The sequence below is a fragment of the Meles meles genome, chromosome 1 (genome assembly GCF_922984935.1).
Source record: "Meles meles chromosome 1, mMelMel3.1 paternal haplotype, whole genome shotgun sequence".
NCBI classification, from domain to species: domain Eukaryota; kingdom Metazoa; phylum Chordata; class Mammalia; order Carnivora; family Mustelidae; genus Meles; species Meles meles.
The window spans coordinates 26,757,490-26,781,767 of NC_060066.1; the positions used below are offsets into that span (position 1 = coordinate 26,757,490).

Below are 24,278 nucleotides of genomic sequence, written 5' to 3' on the forward strand. Positions count from 1 at the left end.
TAGAAAAACCAAAATTGGAAATAATACACATCTGTATTTTAGAAATGAAAACATAAGAGACAGTTTCTTATTTGATTACATTTAAATAATACCATTGTTCTCTTTGAGTTTTGTTGAATCAAAAATTAGTTCTACTGTATTTCAAAAAAATAATTTGTAATTTTTGAAAAGAATACTGAATATATATCAAAAATCAAAGAAGTATTCTCTTGTGTCTGTAAGACGTTTATTGACAAGATAATTTGTGAAAAGGAGGCTTGGGAAATTTTTAGAAAAATATATGCAATTCTTGGAGCCTCCCATATTAGGATAGCTTGTTCAAATTTCTAAGAAATTTGTATAATTTTACAGAAACCTGATTAATATTTTAAATCCTATTCCCAGTGTTTCCCAAATGTATTTGCCCATGAAAATCTCTTCCCATGTAACAAAATGTTTTTGTAGAACTCTTTCCAGTAACAAAATGTGACTTTAGTAGAGAAATCCAATGTCGTTATCAAAAGTAAGAGTCCAAGAGCCAAGAATGTCTGAGTTTGAATTTCAGGTCTTTTAAGTCATTGCATAATCTAGTGTATTACTTAGCTTCTCTGTGCCTCTGTTTCTTTATTCTTATGAGTAACTGTGGACATTAAATAACATGTATAAACACTTAAGAAAGTGTCTAGCAAACAATAAATGCCAGATTTTATTATTTTAACAATTTGGAGAATGATAGTTGAAAAAACCCCTGTAAGTCACTAAAATTGAATATTAATTAGGTAAGCATACCTCAACGAGGCTCTCATTTTATTTTTTCCATTCTAGAAACTTTTCACTATCTCATATTTTAGTTATGTTTATATAAAATTTGAGACTATATTGCAATATTACAGCATATAACACTAGATTTTACTGGGACAATTATATAAAAATTAGCATTATCTTCTTATAAACTAGTAAAAGAACACATTTATAAATTATATGCCTCTAATGCTATATTGAGGAAGTTAATGTATCACCCATAGATGAATGACTAATTTGTAATGGAATTGTGGAATCGTATTATGTTAATAATTGAAAACTTTGCAATCATATTTTGACCTCAAATTGGACAAATACACCAAATGGCTTTTTTACCTCTAAAAATTGTTTAATCCAATTTTAAATGGTATCCAAGAGCAAGAAAGCCACTTTTTTGGTTAGTTTTGTAATGGTGACATTACAGCAAAATGAAAGAGATTCCCCTATGACAACTAGTGGGCATTTGAGAGCGGTATTCTATTACTTTGAACCATGACATGCTAGTTTCCTGGCAAAGGGCAAACCCATAGCCCAGAACTTGAGACTATGCCTCGTGACCTACGTGGAAACATATATAACTACATTAATGGGAGTGTGTGTATAAACGTGTGCATATTCAATCGGATAAAACAATAAAGTAGTATTGTTTACTTTTCTTCTTTAGGTGTACATCTCCAGTTTGTCAATTTTTCTACAGAAACCATACATGATTATTTGGAAGTAAGAAGTGGATCCTCAGAAACTAGTACTGTTATTGGCCGGCTTAGTGGTCCTCAAATACCATCTTCCCTGTTTAGTACGACTCATGAAACCAGTTTGTATTTTCACAGTGACTATTCACAAAACAAACAAGGGTTCCACATTGTATACCAAGGTGAGAGGTTTAACAAAAAAGTGGAAGCTCATTTAGCTTCAAATCAGCTATTAGCAATTTAACTAACTCTAAATATTTTTTCTATATTGTGTTTTAGAAAGCCTAAACTAAGGCAAGCCTAAATTAGGAAGATTTTTTTTTTTAATAATGCAATTTTCAGGCAACTGTATTGGGAAAATGATGTCTTTCTGAGGCCTTGGAAAATTCTAACCATGAAACAACAATTGAATTCGTATTAATACACAATTAAATTAAGCAAGCCAAGGCAAGGTAAACTGGGTATCAAAGATTTATCTTTGTTTTTCCATTAAAATAAGTGTATTGAAAATATTTTGCAGTACTCACATATTCTGTATAAAATTTTCTTTTGCTTTATGATAGAATAATATGACATTCTTTCATTCCATTCTATTTCCATGAGAATATAAAATAAATACTTTGACAAGATTTTTATCTCTTTTTAAAAAATTTTTTTAAACATTTTTAAACTTTATTTATTTGACAGACAGAGATCACAAGTAGGCAGAGAGGTAGGCAGAAAGAGAGGAAGGGAAGCAGGCTCCCCGCCAAGCAGAGAGCCCAATGCGGGGCTTGATACCAGGACTCCAGGATCATGACCTGAGCCGAAGGCAGAGACTTTAACCCACTGAGCCTCCCAGGCGCCCTGATTTTTATCTTTTTTGAATAGACTCTGACTCTCCAGATTCAATCTCAAATAGATTAGAGCTACACTCCATTTCTTCATTCGCATAATATAGTTAGTAATAGTACCTCCTAGATGCTTTTTAACTTTATATGATGAAATTAATGTAAAATACATGACATGAAGTATACTATTATTAAATATTCAGTGCATTTTAGGTATTTTTATGATTATATTATTTCAGATTTTAAAAGTCTAGGACTTTTAAACTTTTAAGACTAAAATTAAACATTTAAAGTTATGATGATATTTTATGCAATGTAGTTCCGATGACTGCAACTTTTAATCAAATAACATTTAATTGTATCTCTGCCATAATTATTAAAAGATTTTATGAGTATGTGATACTTTTGAATGTGAGCTACACAAGAACAGGCATCTTGTCCTATTTGTCAATATATTTCAAGGGCTACAAAGTAAGAGCACAATAAATATTTACTGAATAAAAGCATATACCCAGAAGGAAATTTAAGAGTAGTTAAAATAGACATCATAAATTCCAACTACATGGGTCTTAAGTAATGCTTGCATACATTACTTAAGAACACAATATCACACATCATCATTTACATAAAATAGAAGTAATTTCTGCCACCTCTCAGTACGGAATCAACCATGTTCCCAAGGAATTTAATTATTTCAAAAACAATTGGGCAATGGATTAAGTTTCTTATTTGCTGCCAGAATACTTGGAGCTATATTTGTAGTCCTTCTCTAGCAGGTGTTCATGGCCTATGCCAAGTACCTTGTTATTTACTTTAAACCAGGCTTCATCTTTTTATCCTTCCCTCTTTTTCCTTCTGCCTCTCAAAATAATGCTCTTATTTGAATGATGTATAACTAGAATTTGAATTTTACTAACTGCATTTTCAGTCAATGTGCCCTTAAAAAAGATTCACTATTTATATAGCAAAAACATAAAAGATACAGGATTTTTATTGTTATTGATATAATATTAATGTTGTTGACATTATAGACATGTGTTACATCATTATAGATCACTAGATAATATTTGTGAATTATATTTCATTTTAAAACTATCTATACTTTTATACATTATATTATTGAGCTAATGGCATTTTTGAGAAATAAGTTAATTTATACAGATTCAAAGAATCATCATTACTTTTGGATGTTTTTGTGATCAGATTTTTTTTTTAAAGAATTTATTTATTTTATTTGACAGAGAGAGAGATCACAAGTAGGAAGAGAGGCAGGCAGAGAGAGAGGGGGAAGCAGGCTCCCCGCTGAGCAGAGAGCCGGATGCGGGGCTCGATCCCAGGACCCTGAGATCATGACCTGAGCTGAAGGCAGCGGCTTAAACCACTGAGCCACCCAGGCGCCCCTTGTGATCAGATTTTTAAGAGCTTTCTGAATTTTGGAAAAATGTATATTATACAATTAAGTGTAACCTTAAACTGGAAAACTTCCTTCCAAAATTAATGTTATTACTGGCAGTCAGTTAAGTTCTATATTGTATATGATATGGGGTGAGGACTTTTTCCTGAAAATTTAAAATCTATTTCCTCTATTTCCTTATTAAACTAAAATACATAGGAGGGTAAAATGTTACAGAGTTTATTGCGGGATCATACATTTGTCTGATTCTATCCTATTCAAAATTATCTAATTAACTAAACTTATCGTGGTCGCCATTTCACAATATATAGAAGTTAAATCATCATGTTGTAGACTTTAAACTCATGCAGCACTGTATGTTGATTGCATCGCAATAGAACTGGATAAAATCTTTTAAATGTGAATAAAAATTTGAAAGGATTTGTTTAATAGAATGATATACTCTAACTCCTAAAAAATCAAATGATACACATTTGTCTTAAATAGGAATGATGCCTTTGATTTTGATTTTTTTGTATGTGTGGAATATTAATTCAAATAAAAAAGGTAGACTAAGGAAAAAAGCACTTAGTATCTTAAGGAAATTGTTAATTCTGAAAGTCTAGCTTAAAAATTTGAGTTATATATATATATTTTTAAAAGATTTTATTTATTTATTTGACAGAGATCACAAGTAGGCAGAGAGGCAGGCAGAGAGAGAGGGGGGAAGCAGGCTCCCTGCTGAGCAGAGAGCCCCATGTGGGGCTGGATCCCAGGACCCTGAGATCATGACGTGAGCGAAGGCAGAGGCTTTAGCCCACTGAGCCACCCAGGCACCCCTTGAGTTACATTTTAATAAACAACTTAAGGTTACTGATTCAACTGCAAATGCAGTCTTCTGATTTGGGAAATTTAGAATTTAGTGGTCAATGGAAAATAGCCTCTGATTGTTGGCAATTTAAATATAATTAATAATTAAAATATTATTATTAATAATAAAATATTATTTAACTATTCTTGAAAGCAAAGTCCCAAATATTAATCATATTGGCATGAGTATATGAATATTTATACTGTTTATAACTTCAAAATTTATTTGGCAATATTCATTAAGTACCTACTGTATGAATGGACAAGGCCTTTAGTTCACAGTGGTAAACAAAACAGGAGGTTTGATTTCACACAGAATGTAGAACAAGAGGAATATGAACAAATAAACACATAGTTATACTACTATGCTAAAAATATCATGATAACTGAAGTACAAAATTTGTATTAGAAGGAAACTTGTTTCTTAATACTTCATATTTGTTAAAGAATTTATTTGGAGAAACCCAACAGAGGGATACTGTAGGGTTTTGTTTTTTTTTTTTGAGGAAAAAAATAGTAAAAAACAAATTTAAAAAGACTCAGAGTTAGGCTTATGCATATGCTTATTTTATTCTGCATACATGCAATAAAACCAGGAAGCAACTGCATTCTACGTAAAGGAATCAAAATATGTCAGATTAAAATTGTGGCTTTGAGAGTAGTTTACATTTTCATCAAAACTTATAATTTAGATAGATTGTGTAAGAAACTGGATGCATTTTATGAATTGTACTAACATTTTAAATATGAAAATTATAGACAAGAAGAAATTCATATCACACTGCCACTGACATCATTTATTATAAACCTGAATTACTATTTATAATCAAAGACAAGCAGCACTGCATCTATTTTGCAAGTTGCAAATAGTACCCATCTGTGGTCTTTCTGATATTCAGGAAGGAAATATGTCTTTCTTTTTCTCTTTCCAGCCTATCAGTTGCAAAGCTGTCCTGATCCACGCCCTTTTCGAAATGGTTTTGTAATTGGCAGTGATTTTACTGTGGGTCAAACCATTTCATTTGAATGTTTCCCTGGATACACACTAATTGGAAATTCAGCTCTCACTTGCCTTCACGGAGTGAGTCGTAATTGGAATCATCCACTTCCAAGGTGTGAAGGTATGCTTCTAATTTGAAGCTATGTTTTAATTGATATCATCTGTGTTTAATAATTCTGGTCTTGGCACTCTTTTTTGTCATCTTCTTCAAATAGCGTGCTAAATATACAGTCTTCTTTTCAGTTGAGAATTATAGTTAGTATCTATATCAAAATCCTTAAGGTTCCAAAATGAATAATTGATTTTATCATTATTGGCAGGATTTCCAACCTTCTCCATTGGAAGTAAGACTACAGTTCATTAACACTTTAGAGCTTCTCCTGTGTGTGTGTGTGTGTGTGTGTGTCTAGGTGGGTGCATGGGATTGTGTTTAATAATCATTCTCATGTAAGCCACTAATGCAGGTATTGCTACTGAATTTGGACTCATTTTCTCTAAAAATCCTTTTAAATTAAAAGAACTTAAAAAAAAAAGAACTTAAACCTTTTATAAGGCTTTATATGTATACATGATATAAGATGGAAGTTGAACAGTGTATGTATTGATAAAGTATTTGAGAAAAAGGAAGAAAATCTAATTTACTAATTTATGAATAAGTAATAATAACTATGTAACATACCACATATTGAAAAATAAATAAAAGCAGACTACATATTGTTCATGGTTGCCAACCTAATTTTATATATCTTAACTGAGGTAAGAACATAATATAAATGTATTTTATACTGCTAAGTGTTATGAAATGCTTGCTTTTTTCCTCTATGATCAGTTTATTGTCATTTTATTTTAACAGTTTTTTTAAATCATTTCTGTAGCTCTTTGTGGAGGAAATATAACTGCAATGAATGGCACCATTTATTCTCCTGGGTATCCTGATGAATATCCTAACTTTCAAGACTGTTTTTGGCTTGTGAGAGTACCCCCTGGGAATGGAATCTACATCAATTTTACTGTCCTTCAAACAGAACCAATCTATGATTTCATTACTGTATGGTAAGCCAGTACCATTGTTATTGATTGATTCAACTCTATATAACAGTGAAACTAGGTAGGAATGAAAATATATCAGTCCTTTACAAATTGTCATCCCATCTGATATTTGAATTGGTGTGAGTAACTGAGGGTGACCGTATGTATTTTGTAGAATGAGACAAAGAAGAGAAACAGGTTTTGACTCATTTGCCCATGAAGCAGCTAAACAGAACAAAAGCTTTTGTGGGTTAAAAAAGATGTTAAATTTATTAATAAATTAATGTGCAAAGTTCTCTATAAAACCAGTGATATTTAAGGACCTAAGTTCAAATCATAATTATTTAATATGATTGAACTTCTGTCATTATAATTTGTTATAAAATTTGCATTATAATTATCCTGTTTATGAAACATCTTTATTTAAAAACATATTATAAAGAAAATCTCTGAATTAATTATTGACAGCTGGTTACCTGAACTACGGGATGAGTTCCAAGATTCCTGCCAAATTTAACAGTCTCTGATTTTCAAGATTGTTTTGAAGAAACTAAAAGGAGGGCAAAATTCAAGCATTTGGGACGATATGGGTTGTGTTCAAAACATCAGGGGCAATGGAACTGATTATAACAAATACGGGTGCCTTTTATTACCCCCACCAAAACATAATGTTCCAGTATGATTTGGCCCTAATCATTGGTTATTTCATCTATTGCCTCTTTGCCATTTCATATGTAATACTTTCTTCAAACCTTGTGTAAAACTCTCTAAAAAACAAAACAATCTCAATATCTCTTTCTCCCTTCCCTGCTCTATCTCTCTCTAATAGGGATGGACCAGACCAAAACTCACCTCAGATTGGGCAATTCAGTGGCAATACAGCTTTGGAATCAGTCTATAGCACTTCAAATCAGATTCTAATCAAATTTCACAGTGATTTCACAACAAGTGGCTTTTTTGTGCTGAGTTACCACGGTTAGTATTATCTAAGAGTTTCTATTTTATTTGGCACTATTTCAATTTAAAATTGTCCTGGAAAAATTGAGTGTAATATATATTTAACCAATGACTGAGAAGGTATTAAAATTTGACACTTTAAAAAAATCATTTCAAACACACTTACTTGCAAAGAATGACCTCTTTTAAGCGTTTAGGGACATTAAAATGTGAGCAAATGGAAATAGGAAATAAATCAGTCAGTAATTACTCAGTAGAAAATAATCATTTTTGTGCGGAAACCAATAAAAGAGAACCAGCTGTTCTTATTTTATTGCATGTAATTTTGAGACATCAATAGATTTTTCATACAAAATGTTTAATCTATTCAACCTGCTGTCTTTCTAAAAATAGCATCCAATATCTTTATGCTTTAGATCATATTACTCATTCATTTATACTCTTATTTCAAAACTGTATCTATTCTAGAATTTTACACTTTTAAGTGACTATTCCAGATCATTAAGTTCATAGCTTTTACTCCTGTGAAATAATTTACGAGGAGTTTCAATTTTAATTCTTTTTATAGAATTATTCTGGGTCCTCTCTTCATAACATTAACCTTTTCAAAGAACATCCAGATGGTCCACAGAGTTTTTTAAAAAAAATCTCCCCTTATCTCAAATTGATTGTATTCATTATAAATAAGAAAATGTTTATTCCTAATGATATATCCTTTCTTATAAGACTTTTTAAATAAGACATTTCAAAGAAGAAATATTGACAGAGAAAGAGATGTGTGTGTGTGTATGTGTGTGTGTGTGTGTGTGTGTGTGTGTTCATATAGAAAATAGAAGGATGACAGAATGTCATATACAAAATATGAAGTGGATTTATGTAGATATTTATGTGAATGTATATATGTATATATTCTCATTCTAAAATACCTTTCACCTTACTTTTATAATGATTTTTGGGCCACATATAATACAATGGAATTAGCTTAGAAAGGGAGATCAAATACTTATTTAGCACTTTGTCTTCCGGTTAACCTTGGACAATTACTGTTTTGCTTCCACTTTCTTCAGTTGTAAAACAACATGGTGGGATTGCAGACAGCCTTCATGAGAGACTATAGAGAAATCAGTCCAATTACAGCAACATATTAGGTTGAACCACATGAAATAATTGGTTAAAAAAGGCTAAATATTGACAGTTTGGTAGCACTCAACCCAATAAGTGCTGTCATTATTACTATTATCAGCATTACATTGCAGAGATTAGGAGAACTGGAGGCAATGGATAAAATACAGTTACCATAATGCCCAACAGTAATGTTCCTTTCCTGACCTTGTCTTATCTGACATTTTAGGTTTTGTAATGGAGGGCTGATCTTTATTTACATTTATACTTCAAATTTCACAAAAAGGCACAATTGTCAGAGCCAAGAAAACCCTAACATTTGAATCAACATCCCTGGGAATTTTACCTAAATCTTAAATAACCTTGAAATTTGAGGATGTATCCAGGGCTCACGTTAAAAGTTGACAGGTGTCTTACATTCTGCCAACCTTAGTAGGATAATTTTCCTGAAGTACTGCTTTCATTCTGACTCTCTTTTTCAAGATTGCGGGATGCCTACATTAAATCAAATTTAAAGCTACCCTGTAATCCAGTCCAATGAATCTTACTCCCCAGCGCTTACTCTGACTCCAGTCAGATTGGTTCTCGAGCTGTCTCCTGAACATCCTTTCTTAAATGATTTCATACTTATCTTCCATTCTTTTTGTCTCCTCCTCTTAAGTCCCATTTCCTCCATTTCTTGACAATTTGAGCTCACAGGGATCACAACTATCTTCTCTATGATTGCACTTTCTCTTCCCAAAATTTGAGAACTTATGTATTGTTTTATAAAAGTCTTGTGAGTTTAATCATAGGGAGTACGTTTTTGAGGACACAGATCACATTTATGCTTCTTAACCTTTTTATATTCATATTACTGATTGATTATATTTTAGTCTTACAGTGGAAAGAGTTCAAAATCTTTTTAAAATAGTTTAATTGATTTTATTTGCGCTGCATTCTAACTTTTTAAAGATTATTTTATGATCAGGTAGATGTATGCATTTCCCTTCACAGAAACAAAAAGAAGAAAACCAGGGAGGTAATGCACTATTTAACACTGTTAAGCTGATTAAGTATACCTAAGCTTAGAATGGTTTACTCCCTAACTCCCTAACTTTAAACTCTATTACTGATTTAATAGGTCCTTGTGTTACGCTGTGCAGTAAGTCAGAAGTAGTTTTCTTAGGACTTGTGTATTTATTTTATAAATTTGACAGATCAATCTTTCCACATACTTTCCTAAAGGTCACACTGATCATTTAGGCTTTATTTATTAACGTGTTTTTAATATCTTTGAAAAGAGAAAAAAATGCATTTCTTTTCTCCCAACCTGACTTCGTTTATGAGATCCAGCCAGCCATCTGTCTTTTATAAAACATCACCTTCATAAAGCCTTTCATGATCAAAAATAACATTCATAAAAAGCTTTGAAAAATGAAACTTCTGTGCAATGAAAAAATAGGACAGGTGTAAATGTTGAGGCACTTTATCTCAGATATCATACTTCTTTTTATATCTAAGAAAGTGTTTTTGTCTTTGTATTGCTGGGATTGTAATTTCCTAAAGTAAGAGCTAAATTTTCTTGATATCTGCTGTAGAGTTAAAATGGGTTTAGCTTGTAATAAATATTAACAATATTCAGTACTCATCAGTGACTTAGTAAAAGTAAATTACACAAAACCTGTCTTAAAGAAACAAAACAAAACAAAACCCTGTCTTAAAGGCATTGTTTTTGCAGACACTGACTTTCCACACTAGTCACTAGAATAGTGATAGCTACCATTTACTGAAAACTTAATATGCTGGGTACTCTGCTAGCTACTTTGCATGTATTATTGCTAATTTTTGTAATAGCTCTGCAAGATAAGTATTATTATCCCCATTTTAATAATGTAAGAACTGAAAGAAAAAAATTAACCTACATAAAGCTAGAGAACTAATAGAAGAGCTGCCAAATTCAAAATAGGTTCATATGACTCCATAGAATGACCTCTTAAATAATGACAACAACACTGGCAATAATAATAGCTAAAATATAAAGAGTTCTTACAGAATGCCAGGCAACGTCCCAAGCTGGTAATTTTGAACACATATATTATACTTAATGGCCTATAAATCTAATTTTCCTGAAAAATTTGGCAAACGTGATTTTAATTTTTAGAGAGATGATGTCATCTAACTTTCTAGGAAGTGCCCCTTCTAATTAAAACCTTGCACTTCAAACTTTGTAGTGCTTCTCTTCTTCGTGACCTACAAGTTCACAACGATAAGTAGATTACTGCAACTTGGTATGTTGTTTGTGGTTTCCAAAATGTGGTAAGGACACTGTGTGAAAAGAAGATAATTTTTATTGGGAGTCTGATTTACAGCAGCCAAAACAACAAGGAGACGATAGCATAGCCAGATTATATATTTACTCATTTAAAGCAGAAGGTATCATTTTCATGTTTAAATCTATTATCCTGGGCACTGCTTTTTCTATCAGAATATTAGAGAACTTAAATTTATATACAGAAGACTTTCTAAGTAAGCACAATTTATCTTATGATTTAATTTATGTCATCCATTGTTTTCCAGTGCTTTTACCCATTGGCACCTCTTCTGTGAAAGAATGAGTTGAATAAATATTGACTTCCAGATTATTTTTAAGAAGCCGTGTTTAAAAGGCTTGTAATAACTTTTAGGTCATCTTTTAAGTTTATGTTGCTTTTACAATAAATGCTGTATTTAGGGAAAGTATATTTAACTCTACAAAGTCTCATCCTAAAAGAGACTGCTGCAGGTATAAGGACACATTTTATATAAAACATAAATCACTGCTGCTTTGAACTGTGTGACCCCTTTGCCTCAGACAACCTAAAGACCTGACCTCCTTTCATATATCAGTAGATAGAGCATGGAACTCATAAAGTGTTTCATTGTTTGATATCTAGAGAACATAGGGGTATGGACATCATTCAATTTTATATATATATAAAATGTAAAGAAACTAAAAATTTAAACTGATGAAACTGTTATGAGGAAAAGATAATACCATTTACTGTTACTTAAATGACTAGTGATTACTTAAATGTCTAAAATCATGCAAAAATTGCTAAATATATTTTGACATTTGGCTCCATGTGTACATCCATTCATACCTTATGGCATTTATTTTGTACCATGTCTTACTGTCAGTCCCCGCCAACCAAAGTCCATCAGGAACACCTTTCAGTTAAACAAAATTACATGTATTTGCTCACCATAATGAGTGAGACAACACACCACATACTGGCATCCCAGTATGAGAGTATTAGGAGAGACTTGTTAAAGGATTTGGGCTGTGCAAAATAGTTCTGGAAGGGTTCAAAGAAGCATGCTTTATTTCTAGGCTGGGTGTTGTTACAAAATTGGAGCAGTTCTATAACTTGGTATCTTTTTCTTTTTTAAAGATTTTGTTTATTTATTTGACAGAGAGAGAGAGAGCTCAAATGGGGAACTGTAGGCAGAGGGAGAGGGAGCAGCAGGCTCCCTGCTGAGCAAGGAGCCCAGTATGGGCTCATCCCAGGACCCTAGGATCATGACCTGAGCCAAAGGCAGACACATCCAACTGAGCCACCCAGGTGCCCCTACAATTGGGTATCTCAATACTTTTTTTTTTTCCGCCTAGAAGATGGAAGGAGTGGAACATACCTGGAATAATAATTCGTATGGAAGCAGCATTTACTCATATTAGCTGACATTGAAGAGCCTTGGTCATTTTGGCAGTTGGGACAGTGTTCTTGTTTTTAATTGTGCTCAGACATTATTATGGAAAGGTCTTCTTTTTGTCTTGTTCAAACAAGGTCAAAGAATAATCATGTCTGATACTAGTTGTTAGTGAAATTGTTTCTGGTCAACAGTAGAAAATCAAAGCCTATCAGAGCCAGGCCAATTCTAAACTGAGAACACACCTGAGCTGTCTTGTCTTGCTTTTTCTTATCTCTTTTCTTTTTCTTTTATCTCTTTTCTCTCCTTTTCTTTTCCTTTCTCTTCTCTCTTCTCTTTTCTTTCTCTTCTTTTCAATAAACAGAGTGGTTTATGATAGTTAAAGATAGCATTAGATTGTTCCTTTACAACCAAAAGCAAACCAAACTATAGTGATTAAGAGGAAAGGGAGAACAGAGACTGACAAAGGTCAAATGATATTGCTGAGGTGCTTACTCAGTTATCTACTGATGTTATCTACTGATACGCCAACCAGCACTGGTGTATAACTTTTCAGATTTTAATGAGCTCAGCAATAAAGCAAGATAATTTCAATGAGCTATCTGAATATCAGGAAGTGAATTCATGCAGCAGATATTGAAACTTTTTAATGGATAATTCAGATTTCCTATAGTTTTGTTTACTACACTTCTGTTATTCCATCTGTAGGGAAATACCAAGAGTAATCTCTTGTTGATCCTTTCCTCATGATGGGGGCTTTCTTGGTCTCAACTCTAAATCTAGGTATGAGTCATTTGCTCTTGATTTCTAAGATTCTCCCTTACATAGTCAGAGAAAGAAATTGACTGTATAATATTAATGGAGCAAAAGTGATATTTGTAAGTAATTTCAGAAGTGCTGAAACTTACCTATATAGTTCATGTCAACTTGTTAGCAGATCTTCTCCAAAATGGAAAAAAAAAAACCAAAAACCCAACTGTATATTATTTTTATCTCTTAATTAGAACTCAGGAAACTCAATTTTAAACACTCCTAACTCTTCTTTCAGTGGAACTGTTTAAACTTGCTTTACATAACTTTTGAATTAACATTGATAAAATTATGTAACTGAATGAACATGTAATCATCAATGCTTTTCCTCCTCCAAATCTCTCCCAAACCATGAAATTATCATATTTGACTTAATTTGAGTCACCATCAGTCATTGTAGAGAGCTTAGAATTTATACTGGAACAAAAAAATTATTTTTTTCCTCTTTAAGAGATACCATGTTGGTACTTGGCAGCAAGGTTGCACACTTGAGTTTTTTTTGGTTTAGAGAAAGAATGGCAATTTTCCAGTGTTCTGTGTTGTCTTTTTTGAAGAAGACTTTAATATCCCAGTTGAACTGAAGTAAATAAATGTAGCATCCTTTTCTGGAATTGGATTGGATGTTTCATTGCAAAGAAAATAAGAAATTAAAAATAGCTGAAAAATATTGCTGGAAATAAACTCTAAAGCAATTTCAAGAACAAAATTTGTTAAACCAGGAACCAGAGATCTGTGTACATTTGAACCAAAACATGGCACTTTAAGCAATAGTCATCCTCAAAAATATACTGACATATAGGGATGCCTGGGTGACTCCGTTGGGTAAATGTCTGACTGTTGATCTCAGGGTTGTGAATTCAAACCCTGAATTGGACACCATGCTGGGTGTGGAGCCTACATTAAAAAAAAAAAGTTACTGACATATAGAATATGATGCCCTTATATAACTATTAAATAGTAAATGGTAGTTTCAAATTGAATGGAATGTCAATTAAAATGATTCTTCTAAAAATAACAGAATTTAAATCAAAGGTATATTTTTCAATGTATAAATAATCTGTTATCCAGCTATCTGTTATCCAGCTTTTTCGTTAATGGTCATAACTGTGAAGGTGCTTCTAAATAGAATAATCCATGAAAAGCATGGACTCAGATATACATTCTACCTGTAACTGGATGTGTGGCTTTGTGTACCTCATTTCACTTCTTTAAGGCCTTTTTTTTCTCCTTCCAATACAAGAGCAGACTGATTTTGAAGGTAACTTCCAGGTCAATCTATGGTACTAAATCATGCAATATCAGGGGTTCATCCTAGAGCTGTTTATTTTCTTCCAAAGTAACAAAAGCATATACGTTATAGAGGATGTGATCTTGCTTTAATTCAATTAGTTATTATATATATTGAATAAGATATATTATATATATTATATATAATTATATTGAATATAGTGATATGATTAATATATATTGAATATGATTTCCAGAGCACTATAATAGCAGTATTAAGACCAAGACACATAAAACGATATACGTGACTATAGATTGAGTGGCTGAAGCTAAGAAATTTCTATTACAGTGTAATGTACATCAGTGTAAAACAAATAAGGAATCTCAGCATTTTCGAATCTCCAACCTAAATCACAACAGAAACACAGTGATTTCCTGGGAAATCACATGGGCAGTAGCCCTTTGAATGACATCAGGGTTTGGAGAAAAGTCATGTTAGATTGAGATGATATGTGTCCAGGGAACAACTGTAATCAAAGCAGCCATGCTCCTGTTAACCTTTGCCAAACAGAGAATGCACTCTCCCTTTGAAATCATAATATGTGTCTGGTGCAGTTCTAAGCACTTTACAATATATTAACTCAATCTTAGCTTTATGTTTATTTTGCAGTTGAGAAAACTGAAGCACAGAGTCTGAGCAGTTTACCTGAGGTCATAGAGCTAACAAGTACCAGAGCCAAGATTAGAATATAGGCAGTCAGCTTCCAGAATAAAAACTAGATCAGCCTGCCCTGTGCACACAAGTATTTACTCACCGACACAAAATGAGAATATATTTTTCTTCCCAGTGATGTTGATTGGTTTGATAAAAACGTCTTCAGAAAAATCAGAGCTGCACTGTTGGATTCCCTGGTTACATCATACCTGATTCATCACACCTCGAACCATTGCTTCTACCCTGCTTCTACCGACCAAGATAATATGTCTAAACTGCTCATAATTATTTCAGTAATTTCCAGATAAAAATGTTTTTCATAAATGAAAAGCAAAACTTGGAAAACCCAGAAAGTATATTTTACCAAGTGGTCTTATTCATCTGGAACACCAAATATATGGAAAGAATTGAACTCCCAACTTGATATAAGAGCTTACCCATGTAGAGTACTTACTATGTGCCAGGCTTTGCGTATATTAACATTTTGGTCCTTGTACCCACACTTTTAAGTTGGCATAAAGTTATTGCTATTATCATTACTATTTATAAATGAGGAAAAGTGATGTCAAGGTTAAGTAACTTGCCCTCGATTTCCCAATTTGTCAACATTAGAAATAAGATTTAAACCCAGAGAGTCTGGATGGAGTCCACACTCAATATGGTAAGGATTTATTTAATATGTATGTTTTGTTCATTCATCATTCATTCATTCATTGCCATAGCATTCAGTCACTCAGCAAATATTTACTGAATACTGCCATGTGGTGCTACATTATGACCTGAGGAGTTAACTGTTAATAAGATCATCAAAATTCCCCGCTCCCACACAGTTTATATACTAGTGCAAGAAAATGGGCGGTATACAATTCTTAGACTGTGAAAATTGCCAGAGAGCAAATAGTTGTGAAACAGAGTCTCTGCAAGAGGTTAACTCTGGCTAACGTTATCAGTGACGATGTCTCTATTTTAGTCATCTGAGGACAAAATTATAAAAGAGATGGGAAGATAGATTTCAAGAAAGCAAGACAGATAAAAATAAAATTCTACAGAATATAGTTTTAGACATGTCGTCAAATGTCACACTGTCAACCATTTGAGAGCTATGTTGATTAGGGAATAGAAGACACTATAGTAAAGGTTAGGTTGTAGACAGGCTTGATTTTTCAAAGTTTATTATGATAAAGTGTAGAGGTGTGGTTTGATGTTTTTTATGAGGTGAGAATGGCATCATAGGTGATATAACAAATCACGGGTACTTGAGTTTTAAGTGGAGGAGAGAAACTCTGCATTTGCGGCTAAAATTATAAACTGGTTAATAGATGGGACTAAAGTTAATTAAACAAAGTTAGAGGCCCTGGGAGAACATAATCAAGATTTTTAATTTAATGTCAAGTCATTTGAGGACACTGGTGAATTTTTTTTTAGATCCAATCAACAATTGTTTATTTAACAGCCACGGCAATATAGAGTCTTTGGGAGTCTCTGGATATTCACCTTTGTCCCCTTCCGATTGCGTTTATTTTTCCTCCCGTAGCCAGAGTTATATTTAAAGGAGAAATCTGATCACATTCCTCCCAGATGGAAAACTTCACAGACTTGCCATTTTCCTCCGATTACAATAACCAAATCCTTAGCATGGCCCCTAGCCTCCTGGGGGACTTAGCCCCAGTTTACCGGTCTTTCTTATTCCTTCTCACTCTGCCTAGGACTCTCTCACCCAACCCCTACCCCATCCCCCTAAAGCTCCCCACCCAACACACTTGCTGATTCCTCTGCCTGGGTTATTCTTTTGTGTATCATCCCTCTCCCCAACACACGTATGCATGCGTGCATGCACACATGCGTGCACACACACATACACACGCTCCTTGTTTCAACAAGGTAATTTCTACTCATTAGTAAGATAATTTGACAATTAATGACTATAAGGGCAGGATTGTGTCTGCTTTGTTCATTATCACATTCCCAGCACATATTACATGGTATCTAACACGAACTAGGCCCTCAATAATATGTATTTAATAAATAACAAAATGAACCGTTAGACATTATTGGAAATGTAATATGTACCGAGTGGTCCTACACAAGCTAAACATGCAACAAGAACTAATACATTAACGGATAAGGGGGAATAATTTGAGACAGTAGAACACTCAAGGCTAAGTATTATGGTACCAATTTCCAGGCTGGCAAGGTTATCAAAAATGACAGTGCCTAGTAGGGGATTAACATGGTAAATATAAGGAACATGAGAATGTTCACATGAAATATAGCAGACATCTCATATGAAGAGTTGATGAGAATTAAGATAAGAAACTTGTTTTATCTAAGATTATAAATTTAATCTGTAAGGCCATGACAAATTACATATTAATAGTAAGGAAATGGCAGAACAAAATAATTCTCCAGTCCAAGTTGATTTTTCTATAAATATGGGAGAAAATATGGCTTAGTTTTCAAGCATATGGCTCAAATTCTGACTCATTGAACTGGGCAAATAATTCAACCGTTCTGAAATTTAGTGTCCCTTTTAGCAAGATGAGCTATTTACACATATCTTGGGAATTAAATGAAGTAACTCATTTAAAGTAACTGGCCAGAGTTCTTTGCACACAGTGGATTCCAAAAAAACTTATTGTGTTACTTCCCTTCCATCACCTCCTTTGTCTGTAGGAAAGATTGCTCTAGAAAGACATAGAAGTCAAGAAACATCTATAGACTTAATAATACAGGTTTATTCATTCCCTAGGGCTGCTGCAACAAGGTACCACAAACTGGATGTCTTAAGTAAACAGAAATTTTTTTCTCTCACAGTTCTAGAGGCTAGAAGTATGAAATCAGTGTATCTATAGGGCCGTACTATCTCTGAAGGCTTTGGTGAGGATCCTTCCTTGCCTCATCCTAGCTACTGGTGATAACCAGAAATCTTTGGCATTCCCGTCCCTTTCCCTGTCACATGTCTTTGCTCTGGTCCATCTCTGTCTTCTCTCTTCTCATAAGGACAGAAGTCATAGTGGTTTAAGGGCCTAACTTAATTCAAATGACCTCAAATTAACTCATTACATCTACAACAACCTTATTTCCAAATAACATTCTAAGGTTCCAAGAAAGACATAAATTTTGTTGGGTACTATTGAACTCAGTACAATAGGTATTAAATGACAGGGTTCTACACTGAGATGTTGGCAGAAAAAAAGGGAAGACACTGGACACATTTTAGACTTATTTTAGTTAACGAAAGAGTAGAATTTGATGAAGACTGAGGACAGAATTGTTGACAACTGTTTATGATTAATCTTTTTGTAGTACTTTGTCTTTGAGAGTCAAAAGAAAAGCAGATGCAAGGGGATTTCTTTCAATATTTCCTTCTCCTTTACATCATAGTCAGAATTACATATTTCAACAGTGAAGACCATCTCAGGGCCTGCTTAGATCTCATTTTCTAGCACTCCGACCCACAATTGCTCCTATTTTGTGCCCATTTGCAATTTTACAGTGGGGAGTTATCCTAGGGAATACTGTTTAGAGACTCATTCCCTTCTAAAGAAACCAGTGATTTATAGGTTATTTAGTAAATATTTGTTTATCCAGAAGAGGTATTTATCCAGGTGACATAAAGTTGGGAATTAAAACACAAGTGAGACTTGACATCAAAAGAATCAATGAAATTACTTAGGTAGGGGTTGTAGAAAATTTGTTCAAAGGAAAGTTTATTCAGAATTCAAATCTATAAAATTGATGAACATAGAATTGCTCTTATGTGGTAGAGGTGAGAGGTTAGACATTACAACTCCTCAGGCCTCCATGACTCCAAGGTGATTCCTTGGCTCCAGGGACACAGATTATAAAACTGTAGGTGATGGTAAAGAGCAGAGAATAGGATAGAATTTAGCTCACAGCACTCATGTGATCTTGGGAAATTAGCATAATATCTCTGAACATCATATTCCTCATAAATAATATTTACAACCCCTGGTCTTTTAAACTCTGCAACTGAAATGTAGGTCATTCTAAGCATGTTCCACAGACGGTGATAGTCATGGATTCCTCATTGATATAAATGTACTTTTTCTTTAAATAATTTATCATTAGCATGATAATCAAAAATAAATTTATCAGCAAACAAAAGTGAAACAATACACATGTGGGCATCTCTACACTTCACTAACTTCTGAGTTAATCTCTGTTCTATGTCAAGATTAGTTAAGATATTATCCTCTGAAGCATAGTCTTCTAAGGATTTCTCCATGGGGGCTCTCTTCCTATCCCCTTTCTTTTACCTCATTGGCATTTATTATAATTTATTATAATTACCATTTGCCTTGGTTATTATACCCCTTTTAAGTTCTAAGTTCAGGAAAATGATTTTCAAAATTCCTAATGTTACTCTAAATGAAACTTTTTCTCAGAAATCCAGGTTAAACTTTTCCTTCCCAGGGTTTTTTCTTTAGTAGTAACCCTTCTGTGTAGAGCAGTGTTTTACTTGCAAATTATCATCATTGCACAGCAAGTGCTTTTATTTTATAAACAGGTTGAAGTACTAGAAGGAAGATGTTTGAAGAGACATACAACAATTTACAGCCAGGAAATTGAAACAAAAATTTTCCTTGATTCCTTGATTCATTCATTCCTCTTCAGCTACATTTTGAAAAATTTTCATCTTTTTTCTGTGCTTAGTAACCTGGAAGTGTAGTAACCAATTGGCCTCTTATAAATGGCTTTTTGTTACATGATGATGAACCGATGCCCAAATTTTTGCTCGTGTTTTCTCCTCTATTTGAAATGCTCTAATGCACATGATTACCCTTCAGAACTGGAAAATTTTTACTCATTCTTTATAATGTATTCTATCCATCTCCTTTTATAGCAGTCTTTTTTTAAGTGGACCAGTTGGTGTGCCTCAGTACTGTCATAATTTTCTCATGGTAGGAGCAATACTGAAGGTATGGACTTTGGAGTAGAGGACAGAGGCTCGAGTCGTGGCTTAACCCTTTACGAGTTGTGTGTCAATTTCTTTGCTCATTGAGTTACATAAATAAGTTAACTCCGAAGTTTAAGTAATAAAATTAAGTATATGAAACACACTTTTTTTCAAATGTTATTGTAGTAATCAAGTGTGTTTCTTAACTGAACAAGATTATATTATATTCTTTAAAAGCTTAGTAAAAATAAGACTTTAATCAAGCAAATGATTGTGTATAGGTATCAGATGGGTCCAGTAGTCATGATGCTTGGATTCATAAAGGGCCTTTTTTAGTGTGGCCTTTAAATTATGCCAAATAGGAATATTTCTAATGTATTGGGGTTGATCTATTCAAGTGATGTAGATTTTTAGAAACATGAAATTCAATAAGTAGGTATTTCATGAATATATTAATATAACGTGTATGAGAAATCTCCAGAGTCAGAACTCCTAGGTTCAAATCCCAGGTTTGTCACATTGTAGCTGTGTAATTTAGACAAATTATTTAATTCTCTTTACAGTTTTCTCTTATAAAATGGGAATTTTATATTTATATTTTATATTTATATAAATTTTATATTTATATTTATAGCTGTGTAATTTAGACAAATTCTTTAATTCTATTTAACAGTTTTCTCTTATAAAATGGGAATTTATATTATAAATAATTATAAAATGGGAATAATTATATTATAAAAATAATAATTATAATAATTTCTCTTATAAAATGGGACTAATCATAAATTAAGTAATAAAATAAGTAAATAAAATAAATTAAGTAATTTAATAATTACTTAATAATTAAGTAATTACTTAATAATTAATTAATTACTTAATAAATTAAGTGATAAAATAAATAACATTTTTGTGAGTAATGATAGAGTTCTTATAAGTAAAGTGTTTAAAATATCTCCTGAAAAAGAGTAAACATTGAGTACCTGTTTGCAATTATAGTTATATGCCAGCCACTTTGCTAGGTACAAGGATTCTGTGGTGAACCTTGGGGAAGATAGGCATTGAGCACATAACAAATATGAATATATAATTCCAAATTGAGATCATGTCAGAGAGAAAAATAACAGGTGTTTTGAAGCACATAATAAGGAGGAATAGAATGAGGGTAAGAAAAAAAGAGTTATAGGTAAGTGTTCTTACCATAGGAGAATATTTTGGTATCTAAGGAATAATTTATTTTCCTTCAATATTGTAGTCTGTTTAAAAAATAAATAATTAAAACTTGATAAATTATACCACTTATTTTTATTCTTATAAATATTCTTATAAATAACCCTTGCATAATTTTGGGCTTTTTCACGTATACACTTTCTCAGAGAAGGAATAAACACGTTGTCTATTTTTATAGCTTATCAACTAAGAGTGTGCCAACCTCCACCACCGGTACCCAATGCTGAAATTTTGACAGAAGATGATGAATTTGAAATAGGTAAAGTCTGACAAATTAAAAAAAAATACTATTAATAGAGATATTTGCTTAAAAAGAAACAAAAAAGAATAATAGCAACCTATCTTAGAACCTCTTTCTTTGGATTGTTGGGGATCGTTGGGAATTCTTAAGATTGGGCGGCAGTGAAAAGACCAAAAGGGATTATAGACAAAAGCAAGAATCATGTATGTCTAGAATGTACGACTGGAAAACCAGTATGGGAATTTGAACCATAAAACGTATGCTGGTGGTTTCTTCCAAATTATTATTTGGTTGCCTTTTCTGACATACAAATGTTTTTTGAATTCAGGCTTGAGCCTAAAACATATAATGAAGAATATATAGGGTATATTAGAATGCTTTATTTCCATACCTTTGAAAATAAGTGGTGGATTATGTTCAATTTGAAAACAAAGTCCTTTTAAAACTAGTTTGGAAATTCAATCCCAATAATATCTCATATTTTGAAAAGTGATGTAAGAAAAGAATGTTGCCATAGCAAGCTTATTGTTATCATGATACTGACTTTGGTTGGGGAATTAAGAAAACATTAATGACTACTGTAAATTTAATCTTCATATGGAGTGAAACTTTTAATCCTTTTAACTGCTTGATATATTTTTAATGAATAGCTTAGCTATACCAACTAGATTGTTTCCTTACCACTATTGCTTATATCCAACTGGTACACACCAGTTAGATCTTACTGTAGTAGGAGCTAATTTGCTCTTGACTTCAGTTCTGATTGGTCAGTGTCTATGAAGCAGTTGTAGTTCAAAATTTTGAATATTATCCCTGCTTGTAACTAATAGAATTTTATACCAATTGAAAATGACGAAAAAAAAGAATATTCTGCAATATTTACAGATTTTACAATTGAAACATGCTTGTTTTTAACCATCACCTTGTTGCCTATCTGAAGCCTCTTATTATCATTTTTTTAAATAGGTGACATTATTAGGTATCAGTGTCTTCCAGGATTTACTTTGGTCGGCAATGCAATTCTGACATGCAGATTAGGAGAAAGACTCCAGATGGATGGAGCGCCTCCCATTTGTCAAGGTACCAATTCTTATGATTATTGATCTTTGAGTATTTGTTTTATGTTTGATTGGCAAAATTGAGAAAAGTCTATTTTACATAAATACTAAATATTTAACTGGCCATAATGTTAAAAGTTATAGAACTCTTATGTGGTATCTTTTTTTTTAATTACTTCTCAGGTTTAACTTTAAACATTTTTTTATTCTCCCAAGGTTTACTTTTTTCTTTCCTTTTTAGTTTATCCTGAAGTTAGTTCAATTTATTTAAATTAATTTTGCCATGTGGGGTGGAAATGGGGATGGAAAATAAGAGAAACCTTAAATAAAGTCCCCAATGTTGACTGCCTTTATTTGAAATAGTTTCTGTTCTAACCAGTAAATTTGTTAAACTTTAATGGAGCACCTGTTAAGCAGAAAGTTTGAGTAAAAAACAAACAAACAAACAGACAAGCTATAAATGGTCCCTGCTGTGAGGGCAACATGATTTAAGGGATATGACAGTCATACAGGTGGTAGTCATAGAGTGTTAAGGAAACAGACCAGGGAGATATCAAATCATGTAATGTTTAACTGTTTATGGGGCAGGAAAACTTGATGTCACCATTGCTCCCTGAGTCTTGGTTCCATATGATAACTAAGACTTTCGTAGAACAGAGATAGACAAATGGTGGTCAAAGTGACAGATGAATATACAAAGACACAAAAATGAAAAAAACAGAAGTTTAGACTTCAAGGAATTCGCTATGGAATTATAAGGGCAAGACCCTAATGGATCTTGCATAATTTGCTAAGTTTTGATGTTCGGAAATCATGTATTGTTAATTTGTGTAATCCCCTAGGGCCCAGAACAGTGTCTACCACATAGTAACTAATTATAAATATTGGTTAATTTGAATAAAATTGAATAGAACTTGATTGTCTCTCCCCAAATTTTCTTAGGTTACTTCCTTCTTTGGGGTTTATTCCTGAGCAATGGAAATCTGTTTCTTGTGCAGTGTCTTAACTGTTACAATGCACCTAAAAGAAAACTTCTGTTTATTATTTCAAACATGATATAAGTAGGAATTAACATTTAATTTTCTACTTTATTGAAATCCTTACAATAAAATGGAAGGATTTTCACAAGGGGCTTTACAGAAAGACATGTTTGGAGGTAAAAACCAACACCAATGTGAAAATTTTCCTTTCTCTTAGTCAATGACTCTAGAACATTTTGAAATTGTTTGGATTTTATGAAGTCTATCACCTGTAATCTTGATATTTAAGCGTCATTCATTCAATTTCCTCCTTTATACAAGGCTATCTTTTCACCACTTAGAATTATGTAGGATACATATTCAGATATTTAGACATGTGAATGTGGAGGATAGATTTTTAACCTTTTGGGAAGTCATACATGGAAAAATAACTTGGGCAGACACAGGAATTTGTGAACAAGCTATTACATGTCAGGACTTCTTTGACTCCAATATATAAATACATCGTGAGTTCTTGGAGGGCAACACTTAATTTTTGGGGGGCTATCTGGTTCCTAATTTAATAAGTTTCTAAAAATTAAAATAAAACAATCCAGATAACTTAGCTATGTAATAATCCCTCATCTCTCAGACTTTCAGTATTTTTCTAGAATCAGAATTTTCTATAGATTAGTAATTGCCCCTCTTACTGTTCTATTGTACTATGGAGAACACAAAAAAGATTATTTTTTATCTTATAATGACACTTCAGATACTA

At 32.7% G+C, this 24,278-nt stretch overlaps 1 protein-coding gene across 2 annotated transcripts in view; it reads left to right on the forward strand.

Annotated features, from left to right (window-relative positions):
• Nucleotides 1-24,278, forward strand: part of CSMD3 (CUB and Sushi multiple domains 3) — a 1,273,428-nt gene that overhangs the window by 1,156,376 nt on the left and 92,774 nt on the right. For both annotated transcript variants that reach the window (XM_046025880.1, XM_046025873.1), the window contains 6 exons: nucleotides 1,445-1,654; nucleotides 5,498-5,686; nucleotides 6,441-6,618; nucleotides 7,424-7,569; nucleotides 21,421-21,501; nucleotides 22,450-22,563. In XM_046025880.1, the coding sequence (XP_045881836.1) occupies nucleotides 1,445-1,654; nucleotides 5,498-5,686; nucleotides 6,441-6,618; nucleotides 7,424-7,569; nucleotides 21,421-21,501; nucleotides 22,450-22,563 (918 nt within the window). The remainder of the gene's footprint in view (nucleotides 1-1,444; nucleotides 1,655-5,497; nucleotides 5,687-6,440; nucleotides 6,619-7,423; nucleotides 7,570-21,420; nucleotides 21,502-22,449; nucleotides 22,564-24,278) is intronic.